Here is a 17633-nt window from a genome sequence, read left to right as displayed (position 1 = left end):
GCCAATGTTCCAAAGTGGTATCATGTTTGTCCTAAACAATTGATAATGCACATAAATTATATGTGATAATTTTGCACATAGTGATAACTGATAACATTAACAATTCAGTCAAGAACCAAAATAATATGATTGTACCATTAGCTGTAATGTATACATAAGATTGTTATATATCATCCATGTATTTATTATCAACGGCAACATAGGCAAATAACATGCGAAGTATCTTTTACTGACAAAACTAAACTTACAAGCACATTGCACTTTCATGAGCCTTTTTTGAAATTTTAATACTTTGAGGAAGTTAAGTGATAATAAATTATACTTTCAAGAACCAAAATAAATATTTACCTTAATTATAATAAATATTTACCTTAATTATATGTTTTTTGCATAACAAATTTTTGGATATTTTTTTACAAGACAATCATGATAAATCAAATATACATGATTATTATAATATAAGGGATAAAACATTCATCTCCAAATAGGGTTGGCCTTGAGTAGAGTCTACTCTACAGGTGCAACGACCCAAGATCCATAATTAGGATGAACTCAATTTTTTTTAAAAAGAAGTTATATAATTGTGAGGCAAAATTTTTTATATTTTTTATAAATAAATTGAAATCAATATCTCCTATTGCATTTCCTTTTATATACCTAAATAAAAATTGACATATGATAATAAAACATTACTGTTTTTATTGTTAGTTTTTACTTTTTTTCCCCTTATGTATTACATGAACAAATTTTTGTTAAAGAATTTTTAGCTTATTTTGACATATCAACGTAGAATATAAACATATGACTTTCATAATCAATCTGATTCAAATCGAAGTTACACAGTCGCACACGGGCACACAAATATTTATATTTTTATTATACCAATCCTGTTTATACTATTCATAATATATATGTGTTTAAAGTTATCAAATAATAAACTTATACTTATTTATGAAAAACATATTTGATTAAAGATAGTAATATTTTAGAAATTGTTTCTATAAAATTATATAAATGTGATTATCAAATTGTGTAATTTTATTAATAGTCTATATTAAAACTATAATATTATCGTTTTTAAAAATCAGACCAACTTGACTAATTTGATTGCGAATCGATGGTTTGACCTGGTTGGATTTGTTATTAAATTGATCATGCAGCCAATTTGGTATGATCCAGTATAATTTGATTGAATTTGTGGTTGAACCAATAATTAACCCATTAATTCAAATTGGGTCATCATTTTTTTTCTTTCAAATTACTCAAAATGACGTTGTTTTATTGTTGTAATTTGATTTTTGATTTGTTTTTTTTATATTACTTATTCAACTTGCTTTTTAATTATGGAGTGTTTATTTTAGATACGTTTGTTTACAAGTAGTGATTATGAGTAATGATTTTGGGACCTTTTTAAAGATAAATATAAAGCTTTTATATTTTTTTAATATAAATTGGATCATACAAATTAATTAATGACTCACTCATTCGATCATTAACTCAATGCCTTGATAATGTTGGTCACCAGATTGATTTTTAAAACTATGGTATATATTATATTTAAAGATTTATACTATTATTTACTTATATTTATTGATGTATAAATGAGATATTTGATATTATAAATATTTATTATATATCTTACTAATTATTTAATATATACTTTTACAAAGAAAATACTGTAAAAGATAGTTTAAAATCAACTATCGATTCAATGTAAAATGCTTTATGTTGGATTAGACTGGATTGAATTTTATTTTTAAACAACATTAAATGGATGATAAATTAAGAAAACTAAATAATTAGATTAATTGGTTTTTTTCTATAAAATCAATCAAATTTAATTCGTAGCATATTTTATAGCTATCATTTCTCATTATAAAATTGGTTATTATCACATGTGTACGTGTGTATTGTTTTGACAACATTTAAGACAACAAAGTTTTATTGAAGAACTACTAGCTAATACAACATACAGATCTAAGCTCTGCGCAATTCTAACATGATGAAGTTACCCTCCGAAACAAATACCTAGCCATCAAAATCCATACTGCTCATAAACATTCTCAAATTGAACGGCTTCAGTCGATGATAGCAAAGTGGCATTCCTCGAATAATCAAAAGGAATGTCATAATCGTAAAATAGGAGGTTTTCAAATGTAGACAATTTATTTTGAGCACTATGTTCATTGTGAATCACTTCCTGGGGCTCATGTTTGGTTGATGCAAGTATTGATGAGGAAAACGGGTTTTCTTGTTTGCTCTGAAGGTTGTTATCGAAGCTAAGTAATATGGAAGAGGCAGAGGGAGAAAAAGGTTCCACAATGATCTCGGGATTCATAGGGCTTTTACAAGTGTGGTGGCTATAATAGGTTGTTCGGTACAATGGAGGGTTATCTTGAATTCTCTGTACTTGTTTGATTGCTTGGCATCCCTGATCATTTTTGTGAGTGCACCTATAGTAGCTCCTGCAACACATATTTCAACCATATTGAATTCAGTGCTGAAAAATCGAAAGAGAGGGGCTTAGATACACATGTAGAAAAAATGAGTCTATAATAATACACTATTTTCCCTATAAAATAAAAAGACAAGGATAATTTGGTCTCAGTCAGTAATAGATCATATTAGATACACATGAAGGCTTTTAAACAAGATTTTTCTGTCACCTATCAACTTTGGCAAATTAATCAAAGTGCTTCTCTAGCAAATTTTAAGTTTGTAAGGTGAGTGAGTACAAATTCTGGTTTGATTTTAGAGTTAAGGTGTTGTATCTTTCTTTATGTAGCCTTTAGTGAGTATATATTAAGATTCAGCTCCTCTTTTATGTATTTATTTTTATTGTTTGACTGGTTTAGTATTGTCAGAATGCTCTGAGAACTCTTGAGATGTAATTTTGTTAAGCACTTCTCGTGTAACTTAATATATTTATACTTTCAAGATAAAAAAAAATTAAACCAACAAATTATTGATTCAAGTAATATTAAACTCGATTTTTTTAAATTTTGAGTTTGAATCTTGTGATTGGAAAATAAAATCCCACTACGTGTGATTAAATGAATTTTATGATAAAAATTAGTCATTCATCAATAAAATCAGTGAATATTTTACATCAATTTCATAAATTAAAAAAAGGGTAATTTGAAAGGGAAGAATACCTGAGGTATTTGGACTGCGTCATTTTTTGTCCGTACTTTCTCCATGTATAGCCATCTTCAATCAGTATTGAGCTGTCCTTTTTCCAAGTTGGCGCAATTGATCTTATTATATATGGAGTCAAAATTATCAATTTAAGAATTATATGCAAGTATTTTCACAACGAATCCAGTTGTCATAATTTACTTGAATATTTATGAAATATTGCAGGAAAAATAATTAATCCTAAAAATTGTATACATGATCATGGTTATTTACGTCTGGGGCATTTGGCCAAGATGCAATCAACAGCACAAATTCTTTCCTTATTAAATAATTCTTAATCTTCTCATCATATAGTACTTTTTATACTATCAATCTTTTTTTATCGTACTAAAAAAATATTAAAATTTTCTTACTAATCATGTTATTTGTAATTCAGAGAAATATTAACAACATATTAGTTAACACATTTTTTTGAATATCATATTAAACGATAAAATTTATTAAAAATAACAATTTGGTGGGTTGATCAATTTTTTTAACGAGTTTTACTTATAATTTTAAACAGATTTTAATAAAAAAAAAACATAATATAAAGGGTATATTAAAAAATATGTTGTAGTTTCTTGGCGGTTATCCTTTAGTAAAGTTTTCTTGCTAGGAAGGATATGAATTAAAATTCTTACTTTCTTTTGTAGCACCCGCTTCCACTTTTAGGGTTGAGAATATTGGGACTCTTGCAAGTTTCATCCACCGACTGCAGCTTTGGGCAATTAATGGACGAAGAGACATCTCTGAGAGTGATAGACGCTGCGACCTCATTGGAAACATCATTATTGGAGTTCAAAATCAAAAGGGTATTTGTGAATGAACACAACACTTTGCGAACAAGATCTTCAACAAATGGTAACACTGACTTTGAGCTACCCTCCTCTTCAAGGTGAGTGTTCAATTTATCCTGAACAAGTACTTCAAGTAACTGATTTGCCATGCCATGCCCTCTGATTAACTCTTCTTCCAATGCCTTTTTGCCATTTGGAAGCTGGTTCTCCATTATTGTCTTTTTTGGAATGGTTAAGATAACACTATATTGTGGCTGCTAGCACAAGAGACACTGCCTTTTATTAAACGTAGCAGTTCCTCCACTCGCAAATTTAAAAATTGTTGCATCAGAGAGTGTTGACAAAAATTCCATAGCACAAATTGACAGGTTTGGTTCACGAGCTAGTGTTTCACGTGAACAACACGCACTAGTGAAATTGTGCAACGTAAGCAAGAGGGTTTTCTCGTATTGGAAGAGTCCAAGGCGTGGGAAGAGAAGCAGTGTGTGTTTTTGCAAGGGAATGCATGGTGAGCTCAGAATGCTAACTTCATGCTGAGAACACAGCCATCTATTAGACAATAATATCCTTCGGTTTTAATTTGCATGCATGTTAGTTTATTTGTACAAAGCTGAGGGTAATTTGGGATATATGATGCATATGCAGACAAGAACCAGGTAGGGGGATTGATTCTTTTTCTAGTCACCATTTGAAATTCTAGATTATATTAGGAATTCTATTATTATCACTATCTTTGTCGTGTTGGTTGATATGTTTCTTGTTACTGGTAAGTAAGATTGATATTAAATTTACTGACGCTGTTATCTTTTGAAGTTTGAATGGTCATCAGTTTGATTATTTCATCGACACGTGCTTAATCTATATATGGCTAGCTGAGAAGAAAGAATGGGTTAGTTTCTATGTTTGTGTAATGTATATATAGTGAGATTAATAAAAAATGTTGAAAAATAAGATCTACATAGATATGCGTTGGTACTTGGTTGGTGATGGTTCGAGGCTCCAACCTTAGTTGAAACAATAGCTACACATCTGATGACCACGAAAACTGGGAGGTCTCTTTCAACACATTATTCCTAGGAGTGTCTATTTTCAAGGGACTTGGATCCCCTCTTCATTCACTCTGTCTATATCTCTCTAACTTTTTTCTTTCTTTCTCCATTATCTTACCTTCCTTTTTTATTGTCTCTTCTTCTGCTTTAATTTTTTGTTTTTGCTTCAGAGGAAGCATGAAGCATGGAATCTTTATTGTTTTTTTTTTTAGAGTGAACAACCATTCACTACGAAAAATAACTGTGACGGAATTAGTGAAGAAACATTTTGCTCTCTAAACCTTCCGTCACAAAATCTTTTGCTAATTAAATAAGATTTTATTTGAGAGGAATTCTGTGACCCAAGTTTGTCCCTCTCAAAACCATGCATTCATCACAGAATCCTTCACAAAAGAAAAATGAAATATTAGCGAGGGACTTTATGATAGAATATTGTCCTTCTCAAATTGGATGTGAAGTAAACCAGATTTTGTTATATTAAGTGATATAACTCAAAATATATTTTGTTTCTTCTAATTAAGTCCCCCCCTGAAACATATAGTTCAAAATCAAATCCTAATCAATACATTAGCAATATATTGGATCAACTTTTGTTATATTTATTTTATATTAGTGTCTATGACTAATCTCCCTACGTAATCCACTTACAAGGAAACTAACCCGTGCTTTCGCAGTCAAAGTATTAATGGATTGATAAAGTGACTATTCAAATATAACTGCATTAATTAATAATTATAAAAATTACACCATTAGTCACATTTAAAACGTACCAACTAGCAACAATTATAGTGATCTGATCATAATGGAGCAGTCAAATGGTAATGTAGAAAAAGAATCAAATACCCCATGTGCCACTCTGAACGTAATTACCCCACCCCACTTTGTGTTATTAAACTATATTTGCGCAATTTTCTCCTTAATGTTAGGTATCGTATATTAAACACCATATCAGCCATCATGAATTTCATTTAATTTTTTTATAATAATATATATCTAGTTATCCAGTAACTTATAATCACTAAGAGAGTCTGTTGATTTTAAAAATGTGTGAATTGATATAATTTTTTTGATATCTACAAGTGAAAAAAAAATCAGTAATTATGACCAAAACATGGATTCCTCTCACACTGTCACAACGTGCAATGCCCAAGGGTGTTATTGTCAAACAGATGGTTATGTTCTCAGCATGAAGTTAGCATAGTGAGCTCATCCTGCATGTCCATGGGAAGAAACCCACTACTTCTCTTCCCACGCTATAAACCCTTCCTATAAGAGACAACCCTGTTGCTTACGTTGCAAATTTTCACCGGTGCGTGTTCTTCACCTAAAACCTTGGCACGTGAACTAAACCAGTCAATTTGTGCTCAGGAATTTTAATCTATATACTCCCTGTGCAACATTTTTTAAATATGCAAGTGGGGGAGTGCCTCGTTAAATAAAAAGGTAGTGTCTCTCTGCTTCGCTGCCATAATAGGTAAGGTGTTATACCGAAAAGGATAATGGAGAATCAGAATCAGCTTCCAAATGGCAAAAATGCAATGGAAGAAGAACTAATTAGAGGGCGTGACATGGCAAATCAGATTCTTGAAGTACTTGCTCATGATAAGGATGAAGGGTCAACAAACTCAAAGTCAGTGTTACCATTTGTTGAAGATCTTGTGCGCAAGGTCTTGTGTTCATTCACAAATACCCTTTTGCTTTTGAACTCCAATAACGATGTCTCCTATGAGGTGGTGGCATCTATTGCTCCCAAACATGTCTCTTCGTCCACGAGTTCCCCAAAGCTGGAGTCTTCGGATGAAACCTGCAAGAGTCTCATGAACACTAAAACTAGAAGAAGAGGCTACAAGCGAAAGTAAGAATTATATATAATTCATCTTTTCCTAGCTTGAAAATTATATATGTCTGATATAATTGTTATGTGATTTGGATCTGATCATTTTGTTTAAGAATATGATATAGGATATGAAGCTAGATCAATCAGTACAGTACTATTGTAATTAAAGGGATCAACCATTCGTCCACAAAATTAATATTTTTTTTTATCATAAATTAAATTCTTCAAATAAAATTGAGGAACATTTGCAAATCCAGAAAAAAAAATAAAAGATCTATTTGTTTCTGTCGATCATGCAAAAAATAATTTGTCTTATTAATTCTCCATCGCCATGCTAGTTTTTCTCTATATTCTTATTCTACAGCACTGTGTATTTCAAATGGTGTGTCTGCTAGTTTCTTTAATTGTTCTGTAAGGCTAGCTGTTTTTTGGTGAGTATCCCTTATACTCTTACAAAATAATATAAACTTTGCCTTTAAAAAAAATAATCTCCATCATCATGTATAATTTTTCTTATTCTTCTATTTTGTTTTTTTAAACGATTCACTATTCTAATTAAACTGAATTTAATGTTAAGAAAAGTGTTGTTATAGGATCCTATACACTTTTAAACTTCTTTATTTATTTGTTGAAGTGAACTCCGCCTATGTTTTTTCATAGTGGGTTCCAAACCCTGGTTAAGGAGTATTGTTGTAGACGCTCAACGGTCAAAGCAAAACTCGTCATTATATCAATTATGTTTTTTTTTTTTTTGAAGTGGAGAGTTAAACCCGAGTAATAAACAAATTATGACCTTTTTTATAATACCTTTTAATTAATTTTCTTGATGTCTTATGTATTTAATAAATACAAAGGACCTCATAATTAAATTTTTAACATTTTATGTTTTTAATAAATAAGAACAATGTAGTGCATAGATAATCAGTGTGAGATTGTTCTAATTAATTTAATTAGTAATTTTAATTTTAAGTCTTTTTATATATGTTGCGTTAAATATTTAGAGAAGTAACTTTGTGGTTCATATATGTAATTTCAATACAAAATACTTGTAGAAACAGATTTAGAATGCTTGAATTACAAATTAAATAATTGCTGGTCGTCAATTGCATCTAGAATAAAGCCTCCGGAAATTATAACAACCATTATTACACAATTATTAGGATTAATACAATGATTTAATAAATATTCAATTCAATAGATAATTGGGATTAGTTGTGAAAAAACTTATATATAAGAATTCTAAAATTGATATTTTGGTCTTTATATATATATAAGATCAATTGCGCCAGCTTGGGAGAAGGACAGCTCAATACTGATTGAAGATGGTTATGTATGGAGAAAGTATGGACAAAAAATGACATTGAACGCCAAATACCTTAGGTAATGCTCCTTTTCAAATCACCCTTTTTCTTATAAGTATAAGTTTGATTATTGTTTCAGTTACTAAATTTAAATGTTTTTTTTTAGTTGTTGACATTTAAAAATATTTTTTTAATCTTTAAAATTTTGATAAATTATTTTTTTTTCTTCTTGATATAATAAATTAACATTTTATGTCAATTTTTAATATTTTACGATGATTTTTTAACATTTTATGATAATTTTAAAAATAAATTTAAAATAAATTAGCATTATGACTTAATTTGTAAAATTAATCTATTTTCTTGTTAAATTAGTTTCAACAAATTTTAAAATAAGTATAAAATTGATTTTTGACATCAAAAACTAGTTTTAAACAATGCTTTATTTTAATCTCTAAATTTGGGATGTATGTTTTTTTAGTTCCTAAAATTTAAAATTATTTTTTATTCTTAAATTTTGATAAATAACTCTTTTTAATCTCTAGTATAATAAATCTCTAGTATAATAAATAGATACTTTCTGACACTTTTTAGTTTTCATAAATTAATTTTTACTTTTTAATTACTTGAATTTGAATTTTAAAATTATCATAATGCTAAAAAATTGTCAGTGTTAGAAATTGTCATAAAATATTAATTTATTATGTTAATGACTAAAAAAATAAGTTATCAAAATTCAAGGATTAAAAAAAATGATTTTCAAGAGCTTAGAAAACATAATCCACTCCGAATTTCAATGAGGCCAATTATAAAAAAAAGAAGAGGAGATTAATTACATATATTTAATACTTAATTGGATCTATAATCTTCTTCACCCCTTTCCATGTCAATAATTAGAATGAAAAAAAAAGAGAATATCAATACATCTGAAAAAAAACGATTGAAGATTAAAATAGTAATTAAGTCTTTCTTATATATGTGTCTAAGCCTCTCTATTTTGTTTTCTAAGCTAAGCAGTGAATTAATATCGAAAATGTTTGAAATGTGTTACAGGAGCTACTACAGGTGCTCTCACAAGAATGATCAGGGATGCCAAGCAATGAAACAGGTGCAAAGAATTCAAGATAACCCTCCATTGTACCGAACAACCTATTATGGCCATCATACTTGTAGAAGCCCTTTGAATCCCGAGATTATTTTGGAACCTATTTCTCCCTCTGCTTCTTCCACCTTACTTAGCTTTAATAATAGTTTTCAAAGACAACAAGAAAGCCCGTTTCCCTCATCACTACTTGCATCAACCAAACAAGAGCCCGTGGAAGTGATTCAAGATTATCATAGTGCTCAAAATCAGTTGTCCTCACCTGAAGATCTCCTATTATACGATTATGATTTTTTTTTTGACTATTCGAAGCGTGTGGCCTCGCTATCATCCACTGAAACCGTTGAATTTGAGAATGTTTATGAGCAGTTTGGATTTTGATGGCTAATTGATATTTGTTTCGGTCCTCAAATTCTTTCCTGGGCAAGGCATTAGAGAGTATACTTCATCTTGCCAATTGAAAACACCTGAAATCTATTGTATTGGCTATTTGATAGGTAGAATCTTTTTACCTTAAATCTTGTCAAAATAGCAGCAAAGCTTTTAGTATCAAAACAATTTGTTTGCCTATTTATATATATAAAAGAATAGTGTTGCTTTTTGTGATAAGGGTGAATATTGTTTTAAGCTGTTATCAATAATACATAAAAGTAAGCAAATTGATGCGAAAGGGGTAATTGGAAAATTAGCTTTTGTACCCATTAAAATAGTCACTAATTAAAATTGTCAGTTTTAGTTTTTTCATCTATTTTAACGGATCTTTATCATCACTTGATGTTACCGGTAATACTACCACTGATCCAGGAATACATTGGCCATTAACTAATAACATGTTTGGATTGTCGGTGCAGTAATCCGAAACGGAGAATCTAGAAGCAAGCTCATCTATACTTCTACGATGAAGTTATTTATCTCGTATTTCGTGTTACAGTAAAATCGTCAGAAGAACAAACACGCACTAATCACTAGTAAAAGAATTGGTGAAGGATTAAACGACATATTAATAGTTGCAGAAAACAAATGGTGTAGGCTGAAAACAAATGGTGTAGTGTTTTCGAAAGTTTAATTTACATACTATTATGTATGTGTTTGTGTAGTATATATATCTGTGTTAAAATTATTACAAATTTTTAGAATATTTTTAAATATAATATGTATGAAAATGATAAAATATCTTAGAATTATAATGTATATGAATATGGTAAAACAATTTAAAACTATAATGTGTATGAATATGATAGAACAATCTAGAACTATAAATGTATGTATAAGATAGTAGAATTTAGAACTATCATGATACTAATCTATCATGAAAATTCTAGAAAAACTTAAAATAATGTCGAAACATTCACTACCATTGAGAGACTGGTGACTTGAGTCTATAAATAGACAATTGATATGTTGTAATTGATAATCCAAGAAATCAATGACATAGTCTTCTTTTTAAAACAATTCTCTAAAACTATCAACTATCAATAACCTGCTTTTAACCCACTTATTTTATACTTAGTACATACTGACATATTATTTGATGCAATAAGAAGTAGAGCTATAGTTCTGAAATGTACATGCTTAGATATCTTTTTTCAAAAATATTTTGTATTACTAAATCTTATTATATGGGTATATGTATAATTACAGCCACATTTATTATATATACCTTGTGGAAATTGAACTTAACGATAATGGTCAAGGGAAAACTTTGTTTTCATTTTGCTAGGGGACGTCAAGGGAAGTTTGGCTTAATTCTAATATTGTTTGTGAATGAAGTCATTTATTGGGTTAGGTCTTTAGTACTTCATGAACCATTACAATTTCTTGTCTATCTTTTGCCTTAACTTGCTGCATAGACTAGCGACTGGTTAACCAAGAAAGAATGTTATCCATCATCAAGTATCAATAGTAATTGTGTGAAAGTAAAGTAGGATGAGTCTTTATTCTTAGTTTTTCATCTATAGTGCGATGGAGGTTACCATGTAAGCCTTGTAGGTCTTGCACGGTGCATAAAGAAATATGAACAGTCGACGTCCTTTGCGAAAATCGTGCGGATACAATTCCAATAATACACTGGGTGCAAGCCTACTGAATTATGACTCTGGTTTTGCGGATACAAACTTTTTTAATACTTACGGTATTTATTAAAATAATTATAATTATTTAATATATATATATATATATATATATATATATATATATATATATAGTAAATATTACTTTATTAATATAGTTATAGTATACTCATCAATAGGACTTATTAAAAAACTATGGATAAGTTCAGCATATGAGAAGCAAGCCTTTGCATGTGTTCTTTACTTCTTTTACAACATGATATTAGAGTAGTCAGATGGATTCAATATGTACTTAACAAACCTGTTATTTTTTTATTCCTATATACTTCAGGTTCACGGGATATGGCATACATGTATTAGAGTAGCCACTCCATGAACTGTTTACATTGCTAGCTGTACCAGCTTCCAAAATATAGATGACCAAGTTGTTAAAAATTTAATTAGTTAATTTGCAATTGTTTAACTTTTTCTTATCCAGCATTGTTGTCTTCATCTTCTTGGAACATACAGAGTTTGTAATATTAGTTTCCTTATATAATAGGTAATATCTTTTACAAAATTAAATGATTTTTCTGCAAATGATCAGTTTTGCTAATATAAAATGTTATCTCTAATATTCCTTCAGGTTCAAAGAATTTATGGATGCCTGTTGTATATCTTTGTCTTTTTCAAGTGCATAATGACTATACATACCCAACGCAGCACACAATTAGTATATTCCATTTATGCTATATTCGATATATACTAGCCAAACGAAGTGCTTACCAATTTTAGTTACATTTTATCAAACAATATTAATATTAAGAAAATACAAGGAATATTCTTAGGGAACTATAAGCTAGTTTAATACATTGAAAAAGTCAAGAAGACCGTGCAAAAAAAAAAGGTTAAATATGTTCCAGTCCTTAAAAATGTTACAAATTTATGCTTCAAGAATTATTTTTTAATATTTTTAATCCCTATATGTAATAAAATAATGTCTTCTTAGTCCTTCATTACACATGTTTTAGTTATTAATCAAAGATATAAATCACATCATTAGAAGTAAAATTAATAATTCTTTTAGGAACTTGAAAAAAAAAATTGAAAGTTATTCATAAATGAATAACATACTCAATCCATAAAAGTATCTCTGCCAACTTTTGTAACCACGTTTATCATCTGATTTTGATATTCAATATTCTATAATAAGATCAACCTTCCCATCACCTCATTCTTTTAATTTCAGCTGGGCTCGGCCCTCCAATTTATACACTTTTCATACAATCATACCCATTATCACGAACATTAATCTGCATAGCTGCTTGACCGTACCCACTGCCTCCAGTAAATCATGAAGCAATTCTTATTGAAATAAATTCCCAACTTTAGAATATTTTTAGAAACTTTCCTCACTACATGTAGGATGAGTTCATTAATTCCCTCTTTGATTTCACTAATTAATCTTTCAATCTTCTATTATATATGATATAGTATTCTATTGTCCATTATTTACTTCCGATTCCAAAGAATTTACTTATTTCTACATGCTTTTTTAATTGAAAAGAAAAAAATGATATTTTCTTCTCTTTTTTTTTAATAAGCAAAAGATTCATTAATAAATGTTAAGTTGAGCACAAGTCAAAACCTGTATCTCCTTCTAGCACTACAATCCTAGCTTATTTCATTTAAACTTGTATTTGTTCTGAAACCTCTATAGTCTATAACCATATTCCATAAACTCAAACTACAAATAACAAGAAAAGCCCCATAATTACAATCCTAGTTAGCCCTAGCAATTGAGTCTACAAAAATATAGTGTTTTATTGAATAATTAATAATAATTAATTTTGGGACGGGCACAGCTGGATATATACTTACGCAATCCTTGTGACGTCACACTGCCTATATGTTGTAGACCTTCATAGGTTGTGTTTCTAACATTGTGCACACACCGCCTTGGATGGTGGAAAAGTTGGTTTTAGCACTTGCATTTGCCCAAGAACATGCCTCGATATTCCAAACTAAAAGTTGAACTTCTGTACTTAAATTGCTATTATCGTTAATTGCAGACTGTGGGTTGCACATCGTTTTTTCACACCCAAAAAGGAAAATAAATAAATAGATAAAAATAAAAAATAGAAAAGAAAAACTATATTCCAGGTGATCGGCTATATATGTTGTGATGTATTAATAAAGCTTTGGATCGCAGAAAGGCTTAATTATCAGAGGAGGCGAGTTTCCGAAACAACTTCTTCAACTTGTTAGCTAAACAAATGGATATGAATACTCAGAGAGATATATCGATCCTTCACAAATACCCTTTGGCTTTTAATAGTTTTTTCTCCTTCGAGATATGAGCCTAGCATACGATGAATTTTTAAGGTCTGAGTTTGATTTATAACCTATCAAAGACTTTTATTTTGCCTCAGCTTCACTTTTTTAAAAGCCTAGCCTGACTTGATAGTCTTTTTAAAAGTTTTCTTTCCAATAAATATTTAATATTTTATGGAATAGGAAGGTAATAAGAAAGTGAAAGGAAAAGGAAAGTCAATAAAAATAATGAGGAATATAAAAAGGCACATGACTCACACTTAAATTGTAATTAAAATCTTACTTGATTATACGAATAGAAGTTATGAATCAGTAATGTTTAATTAAAGTCTGATAGTTTCAAAAAAAAAATTAATTGTATCCAAAAAATAATATTATATATTGGTATCCAAAAAATAATATAAGTATACATATATATATATAGGTCGACCTATATATCAGGTTTATAAGGCTTTTTAATAAGCTTAAGTCTGGTCTATTTAATTTATTAGGCTTTTAAAAAAGCCTGAACCTAACATTTTAATTAAATAGGTCAGTTCATGTCCAACTTTATGTAGGTTAGGTCGTAGGCCCCTGTAGGCCGACCTGACCTATTCCCACCCCTATTGATGATGGACAGACTAAAAATTTGGAACGACATTGCTAATTAATGCTCCAAAATTCAAGACATGGAAGTAATTCATGATTTGAAATTTTTTTAATTAAATACACTTCACATATTAACATAGCAATAGTATTTTTCATGGATTGGTGAGTTCTTTTTCTAAAAAGAATAAGGTTTAAGTACTCTTTTTGTCTTTGTAACAATTTTTTCTTTTAATCTTTTATAGTTTAAAGCATTTTCTTTTAGTCTTTATAGTTGTAATTTTTATACTCTTTTAATCTCAGGGCCAAGTTTTTACTAACGCCGTTTGCAAAAAGATGAACGGAATTAAGAAAAATGGGGAAGTAAGCCCAGACTCAACTTAAATGCGATGTAGGCCAGTCACTACACATTCCATTATTCTTGACTTTAATTGTCACCAACCTTAAAGCTGAATAGAAATATAAGAGGAAGGGAGGCATTTTTTTATTTTATTTTTGGTGCAGATGTTAAGGGATTTTTGTTCTTTAATAAGAATACTTTTTCTCAGAGATTTTACTCTCTCCATTACCTCAATAATGAATAATCTAATAATTTACCCTTAAACAAAAGAACCTATAGTGATTCAAGTCATCGGATTAGAGCACTATTTTAAAAATTAATGAAAAGGGACTTTATACCTATATAATTAAGCTTATAACCACGATCAGGATTAAACTCCTTTTAATCCATTAAAAAAATGAATATAAACACCGGAGCAATTATAAATTATATTCTGTACCTTCCTACCAGCAAGTACCAATCAGTTTCATTATCGTAAGTAAAATTGTCCAACCTAATACTTCTGGATAGAATCCTATGTACCCTCACTTCTGTTTGACTGAGCATGATTGCCTCCCACAGTACCACAATGCACAAAACCAAAAGGACAAGTGTGTCCTTTGCAATGTCATCAGAGGTTACAGCTTGACAAATAAGCCCTAATAGCTCATCCTTAGGCTCGTAAATTAATCTTATCTGCCAGGGATGTTTTTGTCTCAACCCTGAAGACAACGAATTTTAAAATTGCTAGTTGGGGGCATTGCTATTTCTATTTTGAGTAAAAGACGACAGTGTGTGAGTCTCCAATCTGTTCCCCATTTCAAATAAGCAATGGAAAATCAGCCATCAAATGGAAGAAAGGCAATAGAAGAAGAACTAATCAAAGGGCGTGACATAGCAAACCAGTTACTTGAAATACTTGCTCCTAAATCCAATACTACTCAACATAAGGGTGTAGAAGTGGAAGCGTTAGTGTTACCATTTGCTGAAGATCTTGTTCGCAAGGTTCTCAGATCACTCACAAATACCCTTTTGCTATTGAACACTCATAGTGATCATGTCTCCGATGAGGTTGTTTTGCCTGTCACTATCAAAGGTGTCTCTTCGTCCGTGAAATGCCAAAAGCCTGAGTATAAGGATGAGTCTTTCAACGCTAAAAGACGAAGTGGGAGCTACAAGAGAAAGTAAGAATTATATAACTCCTGCTTTGCTAGAAAATTATGTGTGATGGTTATTGTTGATTTTCTTATTTGGATCGTTTATTTCTTCTTTAAAATTCCACTGTCCTTTTATGTTACGGTTGATAAAGATATGCAATTTTCCTAATCAAAGAGGGACCATTATTTTCATCAATCGAGCAGAAGTAATGTGTTTTTCTTTCTTTAGCAGCTGGTCTCAATAATTATAAATCTTTTTTGCTAGTCTTTCTTAAGTCATTTAATTTTTAGGTTTTATTAAATTTTGTCGCTTTAATTTCATAAAATTATTTTTGCCTCAATGCTTTCAAAGAGAAAATTAAATTCCAAAGCTTTTAATTTGCTTTCAAACACTTTAATTTGTAAATATTAATAGTATATATATCGTGTGTTGAAAATATCTCATTGACCCTTAGTAGTGCAAATATGATATTTTGCCCCAAATAATTAACCTAGACAAATACCCTTAGTTTGGTTGCAGTTTTAAGGGATTGAATGATTAGGATAGTACAATCAATTGATTAATTGTTATACATTGCAGTTGTTTGCATAAATATTTGTAGTTATGTAGTAGATTGCAGGATTAATTGAGCATATAGTTAAATAAGATCGTTTAAAATTTTATTATTTTTTCTCTTTATGAGATCAAGTGCACCAACATGGGAGAAGAACAGTTCAATTCTGATGGAAGATGGCTATGCATGGAGAAAGTATGGACAAAAAATGACAATGAATGCAAAATACCTCAGGTATATATTCTTCAATTTCAAATTGTAACCAACCAAAAATCCTTTTTCTCTCTATAGGACTCTTTCTTATCCAGTATGATTCAAATAACGAATGCATGTAGGAACTACTACAGATGCACTCACAAGTATGATCAGGGTTGTCTAGCAACCAAACAGGTCCAAAGAATTCAAGAAGATCCTCCGTTGTACCATACAACTTATTATGGCCATCACAATTGCAAAAGCTCTTTAATGTTGGAACCAGCTTCTTCTTCTGACTCTTCTATGTTTCTTAGTTTCAGTAACACCTTCCCAAGCAAAGCAGAATACCCATTTTCATCATCACTTTATTCATCCATGAAACAGGAGCCTATGGAAGTGATTCATGAAGACCATATTGTTCACAACCAATTACCCTCATCAGATTACCACATGTTATGTGACTATGATCTTGATTTTAATTATTCGAGGTATGGTACTATGCTATCCTCCACTGAATCTGTACAATTTGATGAAGTTTGTCGGAGTGATCAGGAATTTGATGGCTAGGCATGTTTCGGATTCTACATATATAATTTATTTAAATTTGTAAGGGGAATGCATTGGTAAGTTCATCTTCGAACAGAGCTTAATTACTTGTATGCTTTATAGTTAATTAAGAAAGCCTTTACAGTTTACAGTGATTGAGGGACCTATATTAGTAGCTAGGTAGGAAACTCATTCTCTAATATTATACGTCCCTGCTCACAGTTTGGTTCCTGAATTTAAATGTGTATTTTGCTTTTAATTTCTTCCGAGAAAGATATATTCATCACCTTTTTCTATCTTGTTCGGTGACACATTGAATTTGCAAATTCATTGATTTATCTATTCCCCCTAGATTGTTTGCAAATTCATTGCAAAACGATAACTTTGTTGGGGAGGTGGGTATGTGGGAGGGGGATGTGTGACCTAAAATGGCACCGGAGTTGGTTTTATTGGGAACTTCAATAGCTGGAGACTTTGTTAAACTCAGCAAAACTACACTTTGGGAGCCCTGATCTCGGGGTTTGGCTGAATTCTCAGGCAATTATTCTGTTAGGTCAACAAACCGAGTTCTACATATAATTGGAGGATTGACAGCACTCAAAATTTGATTCTTGTTAGAATATAAGTAT

The 17633-nt window shown here is 30.2% G+C and overlaps 3 protein-coding genes across 5 annotated transcripts; 2 read left to right on the top strand and 1 right to left on the bottom strand.

Annotated features, from left to right (window-relative positions):
- Window positions 1–1859: 1859 nt before the first annotated feature.
- On the bottom strand, window positions 1860–4236 carry LOC114375811 (WRKY DNA-binding transcription factor 70-like). Its single transcript, XM_028333675.1, has 3 exons — window positions 3822–4236; window positions 3156–3257; window positions 1860–2465 (listed from the first exon to the last, which is right to left on the bottom strand). The coding sequence occupies exons 1-3, from the start codon at window positions 4187–4189 to the stop codon at window positions 2036–2038; spliced, it is 900 nt and encodes a 299-aa protein (XP_028189476.1). The 5' UTR covers window positions 4190–4236; the 3' UTR covers window positions 1860–2035.
- A 2249-nt stretch (window positions 4237–6485) lies between these two features.
- LOC114375389 (WRKY DNA-binding transcription factor 70-like) lies at window positions 6486–9867 on the top strand. The gene is made up of 3 exons (XM_028333163.1): window positions 6486–6881; window positions 8139–8243; window positions 9218–9867. Exons 1-3 carry the CDS (start codon window positions 6526–6528, stop codon window positions 9645–9647), a joined length of 891 nt encoding a protein of 296 aa, XP_028188964.1. The 5' UTR covers window positions 6486–6525; the 3' UTR covers window positions 9648–9867.
- A 5463-nt stretch (window positions 9868–15330) lies between these two features.
- On the top strand, window positions 15331–17300 carry LOC114375585 (WRKY DNA-binding transcription factor 70-like). Of its 3 annotated transcripts, none has more exons than XM_028333412.1 (3): window positions 15331–15736; window positions 16393–16497; window positions 16611–17300. In XM_028333412.1, the coding sequence occupies exons 1-3, from the start codon at window positions 15384–15386 to the stop codon at window positions 17023–17025; spliced, it is 873 nt and encodes a 290-aa protein (XP_028189213.1). In that variant the 5' UTR covers window positions 15331–15383; the 3' UTR covers window positions 17026–17300. The 3 variants fall into 3 exon arrangements, with proteins under 3 accessions (XP_028189213.1, XP_028189212.1, XP_028189211.1); XM_028333411.1 differs by having other exon boundaries at window positions 15332–15736; window positions 16399–16497; window positions 16599–17300; XM_028333410.1 differs by having other exon boundaries at window positions 15334–15736; window positions 16599–17300.
- Window positions 17301–17633: the final 333 nt, after the last annotated feature.

This window comes from Glycine soja, chromosome 11 (genome assembly GCF_004193775.1).
Source record: "Glycine soja cultivar W05 chromosome 11, ASM419377v2, whole genome shotgun sequence".
Lineage (NCBI taxonomy): Eukaryota > Viridiplantae > Streptophyta > Magnoliopsida > Fabales > Fabaceae > Glycine > Glycine soja.
This window is presented reverse-complemented; position numbering and strand designations above follow the sequence as displayed.

Excerpts from the sequence above, each read along its gene's own strand:
- LOC114375811 (XM_028333675.1), bottom strand. The coding sequence starts at position 4,189 with ATGGAGAACCAGCTTCCAAATGGCAAAAAGGCATTGGAAGAAGAGTTA. Across the intron at positions 3,258-3,821 it reads AGCGGGTGCTACAAAAGAAA|ATCAATTGCGCCAACTTGGA; the intron begins GTAAGAATTTTA and ends ATATATAATAAG. Across the intron at positions 2,466-3,155 it reads ACGCAGTCCAAATACCTCAG|GAGCTACTATAGGTGCACTC; the intron begins GTATTCTTCCCT and ends TATGTGTTGCAG.
- LOC114375389 (XM_028333163.1), top strand. The coding sequence starts at position 6,526 with ATGGAGAATCAGAATCAGCTTCCAAATGGCAAAAATGCAATGGAAGAA. Across the intron at positions 6,882-8,138 it reads AGAAGAGGCTACAAGCGAAA|ATCAATTGCGCCAGCTTGGG; the intron begins GTAAGAATTATA and ends TATATATATAAG. Across the intron at positions 8,244-9,217 it reads TTGAACGCCAAATACCTTAG|GAGCTACTACAGGTGCTCTC; the intron begins GTAATGCTCCTT and ends AATGTGTTACAG.
- LOC114375585 (XM_028333410.1), top strand. The coding sequence starts at position 15,384 with ATGGAAAATCAGCCATCAAATGGAAGAAAGGCAATAGAAGAAGAACTA. Across the intron at positions 15,737-16,392 it reads AGTGGGAGCTACAAGAGAAA|ATCAAGTGCACCAACATGGG; the intron begins GTAAGAATTATA and ends TCTCTTTATGAG. Across the intron at positions 16,498-16,598 it reads ATGAATGCAAAATACCTCAG|GAACTACTACAGATGCACTC; the intron begins GTATATATTCTT and ends GAATGCATGTAG.